This window comes from Branchiostoma belcheri, unplaced genomic scaffold (genome assembly GCF_001625305.1).
Source record: "Branchiostoma belcheri isolate BF01 breed outbred unplaced genomic scaffold, Haploidv18h27 scaffold168, whole genome shotgun sequence".
Lineage (NCBI taxonomy): Eukaryota > Metazoa > Chordata > Leptocardii > Amphioxiformes > Branchiostomatidae > Branchiostoma > Branchiostoma belcheri.
This window is the reverse complement of record NW_017803135.1, coordinates 437,130-456,814: the sequence shown is the minus strand read 5'-3', so window position 1 is coordinate 456,814 and position 19,685 is coordinate 437,130. Positions and strand designations below refer to the sequence as shown.

Here is a 19,685-nt window from a genome sequence, read left to right as displayed (position 1 = left end):
CACGTGTCTGGTAATAGACTTCATTGGGTAATTAAGACATTGACATGACGACATGCACAGATCGTGGTGATATATCATGTGATATTAGCCAACAGACCCCCGCTGTGATCAATTTGTCATGATTACGAAACTTTCAGGAACTTTAAGGACGTCTGGGGTTATTGCAGGGCGTATATATGAATGTGCCCTCGAAGTGCCTGATCACACATTCTTCAGGTACTCCACTCGTGCATGTGTTGCACGAATAGGTCGTGTTACGTAACGCAAAAGGCTGTTTTAGATCAATCCTTACCGGTGGTATCAAATCTGAACGATCGACGACCTACGACACATATTATGACCATTGTCGTTGGTCATCAACTGCACGTCAAAGCCTACCACCGGAACACACTCGCCTCACCCAATCTTCAGTCTACCAATTACCCAAGTGTAGAACTCTCTACAGACAGCAGACATTTTCCCACGCCCATCGACAGAATCTTCATCATGCTGAAGGTGGTCGCCACAACAGAAAAAAGAGGACCACGCCGTAAGGTACCATAACTGTGTGCAGCTAAACTTGACTTGAACATCGTGTGTGCTTGTTTCGACTTGGATCGCCCTGCCTGCACTGAGAACACGTGCAGGACCGCTCACGTGTGTTTCCAAAACATTGTTAAAACAAAGAGACCTTCCCGGAGGTCAAAATGGACTCATCTAATTAGGGGCTAAAGATAAGGTCGACAGGAAAAAACAAAAGGAACACTCTTGAGATTTATGGTAGCTTCGGGTCATGTCGGGGGAAATTCGCCTCGAAGAACAAAAAGATGTCTCACCAGGAATTAAAACACAACTTAAAAAAAAACTATATCCCACTCACTCAGCATTAGTATCCAGACTGCCAATACAGAATGCTCTTAAAGTTTTGCGCTGAGGAAAGAATTTACTTCGCATTTAAACTTCTGTCTGTCCCTAATCAAAGCTTTTGCCTCTGGGCGATTCTTTTAAAAGTCTTACTGTCTTTCGTAGAAATGTTTCCATGTCTGATATATAAGCATTGGCTGATAAGTATTTGCTGGACATTTTCCATGCCTCGCTTTCTTGTTAATTACAGTTCTAAAGTTTGTTACGTATTGAATATTAATTCCCAAAGGGCTAGACGCCCAGACGACCACATGTGGTGTAATGGATGTGAAACACTAACTCCTCATTGTACATCTCTGGTGTAATTGTTGTGTCTTAATCATAATTAAGGACATCTGACGCAATCTGGAAAGCAAATAATATTCTGGATGAGGATATCTGTTTAATATTGACATTTATTTGTGTCATCATTCCATACTTGAAATGGCCCAAAACAACCTACGTTAGGAGTTCCTTATCTACTACTAAGTTTTGGCACCACCAATAAATAGCTAAAACCTGCCAACGATGTCGTCTTTTTCTCATTTATTTTAGAAACCCGTGTACCTTTTAGCCTCCGTAGCAGGCTTATAGAACTGGGGGTTTGGTGGTCTTTGGCTGTTTTCTGATTAGCCCAGTTCAAAAAACGGGAGTAATTCAACCAGGCCGGCCATGTTGTCTATATGCAATCAGAAAATAGCACGTACATAACAAGCTCCCAAAGACCATGAAGACCCCCAAACCCCCGGTATTGGCATGCTTTGGAGGCTATATGTGCTTTTCCCAGTTGACTTTGAAACAGTAAATTTTCATGTACGTCAAGCAACTTATCGTCACCCAAACCCTGTGGCTAATCATGTTATTTACGTTACCATTAAGATGATTACAGGCATAGCTTAGCTGACTTTAAACGATCGCTATCAGATCGTAAAAGAGAAACATCTTTAATCTACCCACTGCTAATATAGGTGGCAAAGTACAGTTGTCTTGTGGGCCGAGGCAGGGTTGAAGACTGAAAGCTGGGTCCGAATCTTGGCAGCCTACTCTCCAAGCAGAGGTTTGGGTTTTGGCTTATTTCGGACGTGTTTTTTGGCTTTATTGCGGTTTTTTCGCACTGAGACTCGTAATATACCAGTTCAAAAAAGAAAACCCGATGAAAAAGCCTAAAACACGTCAAAAATAAGCAAAAACCCAAACCTATTCTTGGAGATTATGCTATGCCCTCGTAAAGGGTCCTTATACCTATATTTCCTCTCTCGACTCAGGTGAAAACGAATACCTAGCTTCAGTTAGGCTAGGGAGTCGACATTCTTTTGCATGGGACTTAAAACCAGGGTTCAAAGAACGTACAATCGATTCACCGCAACGGCATACTACTTATAGCTGTATGGTTATGTAAATGTTTTTCATATAAGCTAAACTATGTTACGTGGAGTGTAACAAGTCATTGTTTTAATGTAATGTGATCTATATTCAGTCTTGATATTCTCTGTAATAAGAACAAAATTCACATGTGTTACTGAATAAAGTCTGATTTCGTAATCCACCTACATGTACAATACGAAGATGGTCCGAGTGGGTCATTTGGGGGTTATTCTAATTACCAGACAACCCCCACTGTGAAAAACAAGCCTGATTTATCACCGAATGTCACTTATAAGCTGTAATTAGTCAATAATCGGAAATCCATCCAGGGGCCTCATCAATCATACTGTCTCTAACATTATGCAAAACTGGGCTGTCTTCTATAACTAACTACACATTGAAACCGGAAGACATAACCGCACTCAGAATATGTAGATCTGCTTGGAGATTAGCATATTAGCATCCAGACTTTCAGTAACACTGAATATTTTAACTTTTCGTTAAGCCCAAGTGTGCTTCCAATAGGCACCTTAAATTCATGTGATCAAATGCAGCCTGGTGTATACGTACTGATCACAAATGTTGTACAATATACTCGTACGATCGTCGCATGATCGCGAATTGACTGTGACTTTTCTTGAGATACATGTGTCCTGCAAAACTTTAGCTGTCTTAAATCTTTGTCGGTGGTCAGGTCTGGTTCTGTCACGGCCTGCCTGCAGATGATGCAGCATCTAAATCGGACGACTATCTACGAAGAATGTGACCGGCAACTGTGGTAATAAGATGCTTCTAAAAATAAATATGAATATCAAGATATGCCAAGATCTGCCATGGCATATCTCAAAACTACAGCGGGGGATAGAGGGCAGTCTTCCTGCATTGCCCAAATGGCTGTTCTTTTGTCCACCTGTCATTATGATAAACGACTCTTTGTAACTATAAACGGCACCTCCTCACCCACCGCGCCAGCTTACCCCTCAGGCTAGTCTCACTTATCTCCCAAGCGGATCTTTTAGGGGCTGCAAGACGACGTGGCTCTTCTCAAAAGACGCGCTGATGTGCCCACATAAGTCGCAAGGTAGCGCTTGTAACTGGTGTGCGAATAGAAAGATAATTATGTAATTATGTGATGTCCAACAAGTGCAGTTTCGCAATGTAAAACTTCAAAGGAGTTGCTTCTGATCATGTCATGAGCAGATTCTCAGTCTATGCTCTCTTACTTCCCGACCATTCCCTACCACGAAAAATTTTGCTACTAAAATCAAAGAACCCACATATTATAGAAGAAGTGGGTAAATTCGTCTTCCATTGCCTAAAAAGAAGAAGTCAAACCCAGTAAAACTATAGCTTATACCATGTATGTTGTAGAATATAGTATAATGTTTCGGACGTATATATAGTCTTACATACCACTGCAGTTTCCTTCTTATGTTGTTTGTAACTGCAATTAGCCCTCGGGCATGTATTTGCAATAAACTTCCTCGTGTACAGTTAGCCGTCTGTGGACCCCCATCGAATGCCAGAATCTGCTTGGAGACTAGAGTCGGTCGGGAAACCGGACACACGACATTTTTAGACCTAACCACCGTCCGCCCCTCCCCACCGATACTTCTCCAACCTTTTACGTACGATAATTACCTGCCTTTTACCGGTAACCATTAACCACCGCGGCACGGGAAACACTTTCATGCTCGCTTGCCGCTGAAACAATTTCTCTCTGATTGTACCAAATGATCCACTTCTACTGAACAATCGGTTCACACACAAAACCAGCTGGATGGGAAACAAAGCGTAATGTATACCTTCCCGCTTACCGCTTAAAGCGTAATGTATATCACCGAACAAAGTTAGCCTCCATAGCATGACAAAAACTGGTGGTTTGGGGGTCTTTGGGAGCTTTTACGTGCTATTTTCTGATTGCATATTGACAACATAGCCGGCCTGGTTGAATTACCCCTGTTTTTAGAACTGGGCTAATCAGAAAACAGCCGAAGACTAAGCCTGCTACGGAGGCTAATCAGAAAACAGCCGAAGACCACCAAAACCCCCAGTTCCATAAGCCTGCTACGGAGGCTAGCACAAAGTACAGAACTTGTGAGTAAAAAGTAGTCCAGGTGGCAAGATTTAAAAATGGATTCTCTGGGAACAGAAGGGTTTTACTAGGCCAAGGGAATCCCAAATCCCCGCTCAAGGCTTCGCTTTGATACCTTAATCCTTTGGGATTAACGGCACTTTCCCCAATTTCTCACCTGCGGTCGTTAAGTCAGCCACGTTAACCCCTCCACTCACTCGGCAAAGCTGGCCCGGTCCAACCTGTGGCCTGCACACTTTATACTGCACTAATTTGGCTAAATGCGTGTAAGTGATTATAAAAAGGGACATCTGATTAGGAGTAGCCTGGGTGCCAGGCTGCTTCCAGGGCCTACGTATACACAGGCCAGTTCCTTGGCTCCAGGGCCAACATGCTAGCCTGGGTACCAGACTGTTGCCAGGGCCAACATGCCAGCCTGTGTACCAGACTGTTTCCAGGACCTACACAGACCAGTACCTCAGCTACATTGCCAACATGCTAGTCTGGGTGCTGGACTGTTTCCAGGGCCTACAGAGACCAGTTCCTCGGCTAAAGGTGAGGGCCAACCATGTTAGCCTGGGTGCCAGACTGTTTCCAGGGCCTACGCAGGCCAGTTCCTTGGCTCCAGGGCCAACATGCTAGTCTGGGTGCTAGACTATTTTAAGGGCCAACATGCTAGTCTGGGTGCCAGACTGTTTCAAGAGCTTACACAGGCTAGTTCCTCGGCTCCAGTAGGGCCAACATGCCTCCAAGGAAATTTTACCGCAATTTTTACACAGTACAGGTACCGGTTATCTGTCAGATTTTTTGTGATAACCACATTGTCTTAAACCAGGCAGCTCTGCAGTAATCTGTATCATTACTTCCACCATCATCTCGTATCCACAGAGATGTAAACAAAGCTTAAGTTTTTAAATCGCTGCGGCCTTTCTGCGTCTTTTTAGCAAACAATTTAACACATTTGACACACCCTGGTGTTTGTTTTGACACGCAAACGTTCAATGAATTAAAGAATGAACAACCTTTTAGTGTACGTTTGTGCTCTAAGTATACAATCAAACCACAGGTCATTGCAACAAAGCAGAAGTAGTTCCAGTGATATCTATACTACAACTATACGAACTAAGGAGAGGTGGCCGGCCATGGAGGCCCAGTTTGCCTGCATGGACCCTCCATGGCCGAACTGCCCGGCAAGCTACATTATTTTATCCGATTTCTACTATTTATTCACCCTGCAAAGGAGTCTGATGGAGACTAGGATTGCATACTTCCCGGAAGTCTGAAATCTATAATTTATTCTTTTACGTTTATATAGTCTGTTTGGAGTCTTGGCGCCAAAAGAAATTCGTTACTGTGAAGATACGTGTTGCTATCCTGAGTGAATGCTTTCTAGTTTCTACCTTGGGAACCGCGAAATTAGTTTCGTTCTCATGAAAAAGGTTGTAACGTTATATGTATGCCATGACATCATCCGTTGCTAAGGCAACCTGCAGACGACATATTCTCTCAGGTAGGTTTCCAAGGAAACGGCGACACAACGATCAATCTCCACCTGTGTCCGGTCAGCGTTCCCACAGCAGTATGTGAGGGAATGTGTGGATCAGACATAACAGATTTGCTGTGAGATTAAGCCCTTGTCACACATTATGAACAAAAAATCTTCCCTCGACCACCAACCGTACTCCCCAAGCAGAGGTTGTGGGGGAATGATCGTTACCTTTTTATATATGGCCCCGTTTTTTTGTCAGTACCCCCACCCGTCGGTGGCAGCGGACCTTCTCTGGCTAATGGATACTGCCTGGCCAATTTGATACTGTCTTTTGCCACCGAGAGGGATCTGCTTGGAGATTACACCAACCGACCAACCAATGTTGGCTGAAGTTGAATTACATTCGGTAGCAGTCCAGATATAGGCCAAGCCTACCTTTCTTTGCGAATTAAATAAGATTTGAGTCAAAATTTGACACCCAATCAAGCCCCGACCACTGCTCTGACATGAAAACTAGCTAACCAACCATGGCTGAACCTCTCGTCCACACCCGAATGTTTTAAACATTTTGAAACAATAGTCGTAGGTATATTAACTATTTTCAGATTCAGATTTTATTGAATATCGACTTACATGTCACATTAAGTGCATGAAATATGTCGAGTATTTACAACTTGCGCCCAGTTATTACAAATAGATAGCAACTATGACGAACAGCATGTTGTCAAAGTGATGCAGTGGTGGATTAAAACATGTATTATCTCACATGTATCACATTCCCCCAACTGTAGCTTAGTTAGAGATTAACGGATAGGACAGGAATGTTAAAGAATTGGGGCAGGTTTTTTTCTAGCCAGTCGGCACGGTCTTCGGTAACCCTGTAATCGCCGTGCTTTTTGTTCCTGGCTTTCAGTTTTTGCAGGTGTCAAGGTGACAAGATGATTGGGAAATTAAGTAGGATCATACAAAACGTATAGAATTCATTTTCTTTGGCAACGCGATGTTGAAAGTACGTTCTGCCACTCGTAACTTGTTTCGGCCATGGGAGAGTTGAGCCTATAGCGTTTGGGTGGCAAAGTACAGTAAGTTGGGTGATAAAGCGATCTTTTAGTTAGTGTTAGACCCCACTGTTGTGTCCTTGGGAAACGAAAGGCACTAGTTCACGCCTATTTCCTCGCACGACTCATGTCAAAATGAGTACCTAGCTTCGGTTAGGGACGTCTTTTCGACTGGGACGCAAAGCGAAGGCCCTGCAGCTGTGTTCGAGGAGAGCCACACATCGAGAACCCACCACGCTTATCAAAAAGAGTAGGTTTCCTTCCTGGTGTGAATGTTTTACCTTACAGATCTTTCTCTGTCTGATTCTTCCTCCATATTATACGCCTTATGTGCAAACATTTAATCCGGGATGTGTATTAGATTCTGTAGATCCAAACTGTTTCTCATTCACTCCATTATAAATTGTATGGCATAATCGCACAAGCTAAGCTGACATTGGGGTAAAATATTACCAAGTCAATCGCATATACATGTATACTGACCCAGAAATATGTGATAAAAATACATGTATTACAGAGAGAGTCCTTCCGGACGATTTTCCCTAATACTCAGGCTGATCCATGACTGTTCCCTGCCTCCCTTTCTCCCGTGTAATTGCCTCATTACAAAGAAGGGCTCAGTTCCTACCTGTGAGGATTAAACAGCTCCCTGATTGGGTCTCTTGCCTGGAGCTACCGGCAGTCCCGACCGTAGTCCCCAACAACCCTGTAATCACGTTATTTGTCTGCGAAGAAGGCGGGCATTCACTGCTTAACACTTGTTTATAGTTATACGGGCTGCGGATCGTTGTTTTATGTGTAACGTTAGTAGAGTCAGTTTGAATCTACATATAGTGAGTCGCAGGTTTGAAGCTGTGTACTACATGTACCCTCTAAGCAGAGTTTTACGCGTCGGCTTGTTTTTGTCGTGTTTTAGGCTTTTTTTATCCGGCTTTCCTTTAATGTACTGGTACTTTTTGTACGTATGCCAGCCTACTAACTAGTACTCGGGTGGCGAATGGTGACTGCCTGGCAAATGGATACTACACTGCAAATTTGAGACTGTCTTGGAAGCCACCAAAAGCTATGCTTGGAGATTATACTGCATGTACATGATGAGTTTTTATCACAATGGCTGAGCCCGATATGATGGTGGAGTCTTCACCGGGAGTTGCCGGACCGTCCCTTCGGGGCTCGAGTGGTCCCCCGCCCGCCTGGATGTCTGCCGCGGTCTGTTCTCCGTAGACGGGCCGCTCCCGAGGGTGTTCTTCCCATCCCGGTCCGGCATGGCAGATTTCGACTCCGTCCGTATGATTCTGGCCAAATGGTGAGTTCATATTTGTTTCTTTTATAACTTTTTTTATATTTCTAAGTACGGGAAATGTGAGTCTTAATTAACAAAAATAGTTACGCAAGCAACAGGATATCATCATCATCATCATCATCATCTGTCGACACCCTGGCTGGGGGACGGGGCAAGCTCCTGCACAACACGACGCCACACAGTACGATCTTCCATTGCAGCTGGAAGGTCTCACTTATTTGCGTATCGATCAATCAATAGTTCGTGCTTATAAACCTGCATTTCTGACAACTCTTCAGTGTCATTGACGAAAGGTAACAAGTGGATGCTACCTGAGACGTCTGACCGTTTCCAAAATCATTTCCTGTTGTAGCCTCCGTAGCAGGCTTATAGAACTTTGGATTTGGTGGTCTTCGGCTGTTTTCTGATTAGCCCAGTTCTAACTAAACGGGAATAATTCATCCAGGCCGGCTATGTTGTCTATATGCAATCAGAAATGCACATCATGCTATGGAGGCTAGCCGTGTATAGTGCTCTACTAGCTCTCAAGCAACACACCACTGCTGCATGATGTGCGTTAACATTCTCTAGAAAAGAAAACTCAAACATATTGCACTCACACTAGCTTCGGTGCTCAGTACACCAGGTATATTAGCCCTGATGAAGAAGACAGACGGTCATCGAAACGTTGGCTCTTGTTAAACAAGTGGCTGTGAATAAAAGAACTTAACTATTCAATCGTTTACCAACCTGATGAAATCATTTACGGAAAAAACAAACATTTACTTTAGTTTGAAAAGCTTCACTACTGCAGAACCGTTGGCAAAGGTGGTCATCAAAGTGCCATAAGGACCGCTTTATTATGTAAGTGTTCCTGTTACCGTTGAGAGGGTTGTCATTATAGCACATAAACTCACAGACAAGACGCTAGCTGGATACGCCTGTGGGTAATGTCTAGGAAACTTCTGTGTTTCCGATTTCAGTGCTGGAAAAATAGGGTCGGTAGGGAGGGAAATCTTTCTCTCTTTCTCTCTCTCTCTCTCTTTCTCTCTCTCAGTCTGTCTGTCTCTCTAAGTATCTCTGTGTCTGTCTCTCTCAGTCTCTCTTTCAGTCTCTCTCTCTTTCTCTCTCAGTCTCTCTTTCACACACACACAAACACACACACACACACACACACACACACACACACACACAACACACACACACACCACACACACCAACACACACACACACACACACGCACACACACACACTCCCTCAGTCTCTCTGTGTCTGTGTCTCTCAGTCTCTCTCAGTCTCTCTCTCTCTCTGTCTGACTGTCTCTCTCTCTGTCTCTCTGTCTCTCTCTCAGTACGTACATTAAGAACTTGTAAGGTTTGAAATTTTGATGTCAGATCGAAATTGATGTCCCTTGCCTAGGGTTGGCGGGTTATTGCTTAGGTCGGTAGGGTAACCAGACACATAACATTTAACCTACGTCATTGCACAGCATGAATCCAGCGAATCTACATAAATATAAACTGGAACATGAAACCTAATAACAGAGTCGCAGGTTTAAATAAAAGAAACCGCTTAATAAACCTGTCGCGGAGGGACAATTTTATTTGGGACCCCCTCCCTGCTACCCTCAGGTGCTGGTAGTACCTTTTGTCTCATCTGACTTTTTAAAAGAGTAAATATAGAATTGCCCTTTTTTATTGGGCAGCTTAGCCTGCTATTGTCTTGGAAGAGACTTGTGTAAAGCCCCTGCGACACATACTTAGTAGCCAAACATACCCTACCGAACACTGCCGAACTCCCTACAACCATGGTTTGGAGTAGTAGAAGTCGGGAGCAAGGTCGGGTGTGGTTGGCTGGTGGTTGGCGATCGAGGTCGGCTAGAGTTCGGAGTTCTAGAGTCCGAATGTTGTCAGTGAGCGATCATTTTATTCCGGACCCCCTGCTCGCTACCCTAAGGTGCCGCTGGACTCTTTTGTCTCAAGTGACTTTTGAAAAGACTAAATACAGATTAAATGGAACTCGTGACTGTAGTGTATTGCCATTTTTGTCACGAGACTCCTCTGCCTTCCACTTTGAAGAATTACTTGTCGAAAGCCCCTGTCACACATAGCAAACATGCATGGCATCTCGAGCACTAGCGGAACTCCCCACAATCATGGTTGGGAGCTGGGTCGGAAGCAAGGTCGGCTAAGGTTGGCTGGTGTTCGGCGAGATTGTGTTTGTTTTTTTTCCGCCGCCCTATCGCATCAAATTTGTAGTCTGAAATTCATGTCATCCACATAATTTACTTGCTGTGGCCTAAAGCTCAAAGCGTCGTGAAGAGGAAAGTCCCCCTGGCGGAGGGACGAGGAAATGCATAAGTGTTACTTACATCGCAAGGGGGTTATATATATCCCAGTTAGGCCACACCGCCTTAATTTTATGGGTGACATCCGCGCGCGCATGAGCCTGTTCTCTCTCCTCACGTCCTCCGAGGCTCTGCCTAGCTCTAGGCCTGGGTAGTCCATGGTAGTTAGCGACAATACGGAGTCGGCACCCAGGCTACCGAAGCTCCACGACTCAATAACTCAGTACATACGTACAGTACCAATTCATAAATTCCACAAAAAGCCGGCATGTGCCGGCTAGTATACGTCGCTATATACTGCCGAAATTCACAATACCAGCTTTGTATTCCTGTGGTTTAGTAGCAACCGCCCGCGCGCACTCTTCAAAGGATGTCATCCATAAATTAAGCCGGTGTGGCCTTACAAAACCAGAAGGGTCACACAGATCTACTTTTAGTCGCTCAGCTCTATATTTTCTATATAAAGGCTAGTTTGCGTGGATGTTGACACGTAACAGAAGCAGCTACGTACAGACAGCGCTTCATTGATTGTGAGTGACGTACAAGAAGTTGGCGAATCCAACAGATTCATCAAATAGTGACACCTTAATATTAAGGTTATCAGCGGGGGTTGTCCTTTTCTTCACCTCCCTTTTTTCCTACTCCCACGCACTTAAGATCCGGTCATAAGTTGTCGCATGATCGTTGTACGATCAGGAACTGAGGGCATTATTGAGATGTAGTCGTGAAAGTGTCCTGCGAAATTCAACTGTCTTGCTACAGCCTTAGTAGTCTCTACCAGACTAACTACGCTGGCTATATATAGGAGAATATTTGCCAGGGGAGTTTGGCCGCCTTGTAGGTTTGACTGGCCGCGGAGGGAAAGTATCAACCTCCCGCAGCCGGACTCCCTTGGCCAACTTTACCCTCCTTTTTGCCAAATTCTACTTATTTATTAATCTACACTCCGTATTCCTGTAGGCCTGGTGAAGGCTACAGTCTTGGATCCTTGTCGGTGGCTGGTTCTGTCACGGCCTGCCTCAAAATTCTACAGCATCAAAATCGTACTACGACCCTTTTGGTGGCAAAAAGAGAGTATGAAATTGGCCAGGCAGTATCCATTGGCCAGAGAAGGTCGCCGGGAACCGTTGGTGGGAGTAGCGACAAAAAACGGCCATATATAAAAAGCTAACGATCATTTCCCCACAACCCTGCTTGGGTAGTACCACAACGAATGTGACAGCGCCGTAAAATAAAATTCGAAGGATAGGCTATCTTTTCCTTACTCTCCAAGCAAAAGTTTATACTAATTATAGACTTCGGCCTATTTTTGACGTGTTTTATGGCCTTTTAATCGAGCTTTCTTTTTTGTAGAAGTACCGGCATTCAGCCAAACGGTAGCGTATTAGATACTGCCTCGCCAATTTGATACCACCAAAAGCCCTTCTTGGAAATGATTTATCCCGTCTTCCGTTGTAGATTTACAGACCTGTCCTTGAGTCCTTCTACTATCCAAGCAGAGGTTGTGTGGGAATGATCGTTACATTTTTATATATGGCCGTTTTTTGTCCCGTCGGTGGCCGCGGAGCTTCTCTTGCTAATGGATACTGCCTGGCCAATTTGATACTGTCTTTTTGCCACCGAGAGGGATCTGCTTGGAGATTAGAGTCCTGAACGCTGCCAATTCTACATTTTTCCAGCTAAGTCAGACACGGACGGAGAAGCTCTCACAATATTGGTACCGCGAATATCTACAAATCATCGGTATCTCGTAACCTCCAGGTCGTGTGGCGTAGCGGCAGCGTTCTCGACTCGGAACCAGAGTGAATCCTGACATGCACCGAATATAAGTTGAAAAAACTTGAGTGTGCTGTCACCACGTCTTGTGATTGCATGTTTCGGATAAAAAACCTCCACCAGGCCTTTCTAAGGGAACACGGATCGTAGAATTCGGCAAAAGGGAGAGTAAAATTGGCCAAGGGAGTCCGGCCCGTGAAGATAATTGTATCCACCTGTTAGTTATAAAACAACGAAAAGATGCTCCAATTACACTAAACAAATACATTAATCCCTATCAGACGTGGCTAAGTATGTTTAATTAATCGACAGTAACACGAATCTACATGTAGTTTTGGACAAAAGATCAGAAAGAAGTGGTTAAATCCCCTTCCCACTCGATTGTAATTACCTATGATGTAGATCTGGGTGCGTTTTATCGGGCTTTCTTTTCTTTAACTTTTTTCTTCCGGTGTTTTTAATGCAATTTACCAATTGCAATTTACCAATTGCAATTGCAATTAACCAATTTACCAATTTACCATTTGCAATTCGGCATCTTTTTTAAACGATTTTTTTGAAACGGGCGAAAATTGATGCTTGTGTGGATACAATGCATACAAAGTCAGTGTGATCTTAATATAAATACATCTATCTAAATACATCTGGGGTAAGTCCCGATTCTGTATCTAGTGTTTGAAGTTAAAGCTCAGTCTTTATTTCATAAATACATCTGTTTAATTTATTCGTTATTCCTACCACATGTATGAAAATTCAGCGATTAAATAAAATTGAAAACAGTACGGGCGGTTAAATCAGCACCATACTTGATTGTGAGTCACATACATAAGTTAACTTCTGAGTGAGTAGCAACATAACAGATGTTTCATTTATTTAATACAAAAACCTCTCTGTTTACTGTGGCATGTTTCTTCCTCTTAGTAACAAGTGATGATCACCAATACAACAAAGCCAAAGGCCATTGTTGGAGACTGGGTCGTTCTTCATAAAACTGATCACTGCACTGAAATCGTTAATCCTCTTAATCTACTTTGATTCCCGTGTAAGTACCCCGGGGATTAGGATCGGACCTCCTGTCGAGTTTTGTATACATTTTGTTGCGATTCTCTGCAGGCGAATTAAGACTCGGTGGGTACATGTGAAAGGAGGAACAGTCCCGACCTGGTCTGAAACTAGACTGTGTTGGACATAAATACGAGTAATTACGTCTATTAAAAAGTCTTTATTAATTGACACAACAAACGAACAGCGAATGTCGTAAGGTCCTCTGAAACTACACAATAGTGGGGTTGTGTGGCGTAGCGGCAGAGTGCTCGACTCGGAACCAAGAGGTCCCGGGTTCGAGTCCTGACATGCCACCGACCTTGTGCCATTGGGAAAGGCACTTTATACGACTTTCCACACTTCACTCAGGTGAAAATGAGTATTGTATTGTCCCCTGTGTTGGTGGCGGCGTTGATATAAGTTGAAAAACTTGAGTGTGTCGTCACCACGTCTTGTGATTACATGTTGGAATAATAAAAGAAAAAGATACTTAAACTGATCTTTATACGATCTCTTACAGCAACCTCCAGTCGGACTGGATGAAACACGTGCGTCCGGATGGATCATTGTTCTACCTGGAACCGGAATCAAATCCGGATCCGGACAGAAGAAAATCCGGAACAGTTAAGCCGTACAAATCAGGACACGTTCCACGGAGAAGGGACTCTGGTATAGAGGACGATCTAGTGCGAGGAAAACGTAAATCTAATAATAACAAAATCGTAAAATCCGTCCTCCGTACTCTTTTGAGAAGGAAAAATAAAGCGAAAAGACAATATACGAACGCACTCAGTGGCCAAAAGACAAGGCCTGCTGCTTCAGTGATGAATTCGAACTACGCAGAGTTACAAAGATTCCATGTGAGGCTAAAGATAGACCCGAGAGGAGGTGGGAGTTTACTGGACGGAGTGTTTCCGATAGAAAAGCTGACAAGAGTTGACTGGTTATCTGGGGACAGTCATTGCTGTAGGAAAAGAGTCTTTGTGGAGGATCTGCCGGAGTATGGAGCTCTGACGAGACTGTCTAACCTGCGGAGAGGTATGTGTTTTTTATATCCCAAGCCGTGCTTTATTCAGGACCATGCTCAGGCATGGGTCTCTCTGGATAGTCCGCACGTATCCAGAACCGTGCCTGGGATAAATATACGTTCTAGGATACGTGGAGACTATCCAGAACCGTTAGTACCATGCCTGATCCTAACCCTAACCCATTCAAGCATGGAATTGAACGGGTTGCAGTTCTGGATTCGATGTGTGGCATAATTATAATATGTAACTGACGTTTGGTCTGTGTTTTACACCATAGTCTCTTTCATCCTTACGGACGGAAATATTGTTTTGGGTAGCGCTAATTCACGCTAAGTTTGTATGTTTGGGTTCCAAAGTGAGTGGACGGAGATTGGGTTTTGATTGACAGGGTTTTGACTGGGTTTGGGCCATATCCACTACCTAGGCTATAGATATTACTCGTAGTTTTAAATAAAGACTATGCCGGTGGCTTCGTGATGGTGACAGTCGTCATGCGCAGCAGAATGGATCAGTGTTCTCTTCAAAATTGTCGAACGTCGACCCCAGAAGACAGGACGGCAAAGCTGAGGCGTTGATCATGCAGAACTAAATAAAGTCGCCAGGTGGCGCCCCTTCACGGGCGAAGACTGGCGTGGTAGATTCCATCCATTCCAGTTTTATTCCTGCCACGAAGATAAAAATTCAACACTGAAAAAATATTAAAATATTGTACGTGCGATGAAATCAGTACCACCTTTGATTAAAATCCTTTGCAAAGCATGGGTTCTCGGCATAAAATACATGTGCATAAAGTACTACAAACATTCTCTGTTGACTGTTTATTCATGTTTCTGTCATCATTGAAGACCACAGGTTATTTCATACAATTGTTCAGGTACAGATACAGGTCCGGACAAGTACCGAAACCCATCGTACCCTCTACCAGGCTTCGGGAGGCGGCTTGAAATAGACAGCGGCACCCGAAGACCAATGGCAAAATGTTCTCTCCCAGCCGCACTCCCCTGGCATGTTATCTCTCTATCAGGCCGATTTCTACTCTTTCCAGCCGCCCCCGAAGCCTGGTAGAGGCTAACCCTGTACCTGTACTGTATCTGTTATTGATGTTACGTGTATGTACGCGGCGCAAGCTTTGAACGATGTAACAGTAGTGACATGTGGCAAGTTCCGTACAAGTAGTGAATAGGACAAAAAGCGTGTAAGACTCCCTTTTTATCGTTACAGAAGTTGCGCTTAAGCTCTTTAATCCGTTACTAGCATTATGCAGACGTCTTTTGTGAGATCTAAGAATACCGAAAACAACGGATTTGTTTGATATATAACTTTTCACAGCTTTTCGCGAGAAGAGAATGTGTTCAGGAAACAAAATGAGGTATGGTTCACTCTTTTCTGAGTGACTACACACACCAGTCATTACCATAGATAGCCTCCGGGCATGTTTCAGGTTGAAAGACTCGGTTATAGACGAGGGATGACTTAGTGTTGTGCTGCCCTTTTCTGTATGTTAATACTCAGATAGACGCCAAATAGACAGATAACATGCCGGGGGGAATTGGTCTGCGTGTACAATGAACCCGTCCAGGTATGACATGACACGTTGAAAAGTGAGAGCTGTAAAGCGTAAAGCTCTGCCCGTCTTCTGTATCTGGTCTCCTGTTGAGCAAACATTGAACACAGTGGTTCAGACAGGTGTAGCGTTACGGGGATTCGTGGAACCGATAGAAGACAATTACATTTAAGTCTCAGAGCTGATTACGACTTTACGCTTTGCAGCTAATGTTCTATTACGAATTACGTTGCTTTTTCGGGGGGAGGTTGCCTACGGATTACGAAGACTAAACAGGCCTGATTGCGCCTTACGAAAAAGGGCATGCAGGCCCCCATAGAACACACCTTATGTGTGAGAATCGAAGCTGTGAAAAGAACGAGAGGCTTTTTTTTGTTAAGCCGACGCCACGGTGGCAGATTCCCTGATTCGCGTGTAAAGGCTGGATTTGTGTATAATCTTCCACCAAGGCGACGCTTCAGTAAAGGAGCAGACACTCGCATGGCCCAAGATGGAGTAACCAGACCGCCGTGAGCTCATTGCTAGCTCTTCGGCGCTGGTACTAGGTTTGACTGGCCGCGCAGTTAGGGAAAGAACTACCTCCCCGCGGCCGGACTCTCTTAGCCAATTTTTCTCTCTTTTCTGCCGAATTCTACGATCCGTATTCCTGTAGAAAGGCCTGGTGGAGGCTAGAAAATCACCCCCAAGCCGACCAAAGGTTTGGTACCCAGGCTTAGATGGATCCGGGAGCGCCGACGTTACCTGAGCTGAAGCGGCAGGACTTGGAGCTGCTCCGCCGGCATGTCCCCACGCAGCGCCGGACTTCGACACCGTAGGCATGATCCTGGCGAAGAGGTGAGGCTTGTTTAAAATTGAACCTTCTTGGTTTCTCTACTGGTTTGTGTGTGATGACAATGGAAACTAACCTCTACCAGGCTTCAGAAGTGGCTAGAACGAGTAGACATTTGCCAAATGACAGATAAAATGTTAGGGAAACCGGTCAGCCAAACACCAGCCAGACTTCGACACCGCGTAGGCATGATCCTGGCGAAGAGGTAAGCTTTGTTGTTGTTCCCTCACTTACGATGCGAATGTGGAGCATAGTCTCTACCAGGATTCAAAAGCGGCTAGAAAGAGTAGAAATTTGCCAAATGACATGACATGTCATGCGTCAGGGAAGTCGGTCCGCCAAGCACCTGCCCGACTTCGACACCGTAAGCATGATCCTGGCAAAGAGGTAAGACTTGTTGTCTTCACTTGTTTTACTATGATTACTGCCAACACAGATGGACTTTCATGATAATTCAGTAGTTTGTGTGCTATGCCAATAGACTCTAACCTCTACCAGGCTTCAGAAGGGGCTAGAAAGAGTAGAAATTGGTCAACTAGACAGCTAGATAACATGGCACGGGAGTCGGTTCGCTAAACACCTGCCAGACTTGATACTGGCAAAGAGGTGAGGCTTGTTTAACTTCCTTGGTTGTCCTTCACTATAATTTGTGTGTGATGACAATATGGAACGTAGCCTCTACCAGACTTCAGAAGAGACTGGAATAGGTAGAAATTGACCAAACAGACAGATAACATGACAGGTTAGCTAGTCCACTAAAGAGTACAGTTTGCCGCCCTCTGTATGCCTTTAGCAGACCAACTCCCCTGACATATCATCTGTCAATTTGGCACATTTCTGCTCTTTTCAGCCACCCCTGAAGCCTAGTAGATAGAGGCTCAATGGAAACATACTAGGAGATAGACAAAAGACCTATTTGGGCCTCTCAATATGGCTTCAGCAACGTGTAGCATATATATGAGTTTATAGACAGATTACAGACGCAGGGGGGTAGGTATTTCACCCCAGGCAGTAGGCACGGCTTTGCGGGGAATGTTGTCACGTCTAGATTTCATAGATGACTCCGAGTTTATGACTCGAGAAACTCATTAAGCTTCTGAAGTTTTCACTACACTTTTTCAGTGATAAAGGGGAAACATGCATCACTGTCGTCCTGCGTTCTTACTATTCTAATGGCTAAATGTTGAAGAAAAATGAGAGTAAATAAAATTTAGATTTCTAAGCACCAAGCCAGTGCATGTGATCGCAACAGGTGTCTGACACGGATCGTAGAGTTCGTATTTTGTGACGATCAGGAGAACCCACGGCTGTACAATGTACAATGTAGTTAGTAGCCTGTCCTAGTTGTTTTAGTATGGTCTGTGCTGCTGGTTTCGGGTCACGACGGATATATAAAGTCGTTATCCAGTCGTGACATGTTTACTGGTATCGCATTCAGACACCGGCGTACTAGCCTGTACTGTAGACGCAGGAACTTTCGCGGTGGGTTGTATGTCGCTGTATGAGGGGAAATGTAGCTTCTTCCATACTTTATATGCGACTGGAAAGAGTAGAAAATAGTCAAAGAGACAGGTAACAGGTGGTGCCTGAGTCTGAGTACATGTTTTCCTCCATAGAACTAGGGAAAAATTAGGTTTTCGCGGTGATGGTACTCTCCAAGCAGAGGTTGTGGGGAATGATCGTTAGATTTTTATATATGCATGGCCAGTTTTGGTCGCTACCCCCGTCGGTGGCCGGCGACCTCTCTCTTTGACTATTTTCTACTCTTTCCAGTCGCCTATAAAGTATGGTAGAGACTACATTTCCCTCATACAGCGACATAACCCCACTGCTAAAGTTTCTAATGGATACTGTCTTGCCACCGAAGGGGATCTGCTCGGAGATATTAGGTGATGGCAGTTTGAAACGATTCTGTAGTATAGTACAGTTGACTTAAACATACAAAAGCGCATATGTATATCGCATATCCAAAACGTCGTTATTTCGTCTTAGTACTGTATCTTGCCCACGTTGCACCGACTGACACCTAATGACACTACGGTAAATTTTCTACAGTGCTCTGTTATCATGTAGTGCATGTTGAGCCCACTAAAAGCACGAAAATGTGCGGTATTCTGATATAGTGTGTTTTGTGAGGGCAGCTTATCTCTCACTGTGACGGCTCACTTTGATTAATGGGGAAGAAGCACAATAGTCCTGCAACTGCCAGTTCGCATTATGTCAGTGCAAGAGTAATAATATATTATTGGGTAAGGAAGTATTGTTTTAAGTGGCATGTGTATGTCTGCTTGTCTGGACAGAGTAGGTTGACAGCATGTGGGTGGGAGGAAAATAGATAGGCAGAATGTCAACGGGAATTCAAAAGGTCAGACACAGGAAATAGGGTGAACTTGGTGTTCTTTTGGTGGCTGCAAGATAGTATAATTGGCAGGACAGTCTCCAATGCATTTGGCTGGCGAAAAAATACCAGTACATAAAAGGTTTCTATGTGTGGGACACAACACCAGCAACAGCTGCCCGTGTTCCAAGTGTATTACACTGTTGCAATTTCAATAAATCAAATCAAATCAAATCATAAATAAAAAAAAGGACGCCGATAAAAAAAACCATACCTGAAATATTTCAAAAATAGACCGCGAAGCCCAAACCTTTGCTAAGTGGGTATCTTGTCTCGTTTGTGTATTTTTCACACTCTCTGATCAGGTAAGATCACACGTGTTTAATTTGCCCGCGCGGTTCATAAGTGAACAACTCAAGCAGAAGTAATTAATGTTCGGGGGTCAGGCCGGTAACGCACGCTCCACGGGACAAGAATGCCAGTGAAAGGGGTTCTATTTGTTTTGATCCAACAGAAATAAACACACACTGACAAGGAGACTGTGACAGTCGCTTTAAGGGTAATATACGTATATGTAAAGATGACGGAAAGGTGCGGATGGATCCTTAT

At 44.2% G+C, this 19,685-nt stretch overlaps 1 protein-coding gene across 1 annotated transcript in view; it reads left to right on the top strand.

Moving 5' to 3' along the window:
• The first annotated feature begins 16,689 nt into the window (after window positions 1–16,689).
• Window positions 16,690–19,685, top strand: part of LOC109466467 (protein inturned-like) — a 5,399-nt gene continuing 2,403 nt past the window's right edge. Inside the window, exons 1-2 of the mRNA XM_019764188.1 lie at window positions 16,690–16,743; window positions 17,064–17,125. Of these exons, the coding sequence (XP_019619747.1) occupies window positions 16,690–16,743; window positions 17,064–17,125 (116 nt within the window). The remainder of the gene's footprint in view (window positions 16,744–17,063; window positions 17,126–19,685) is intronic.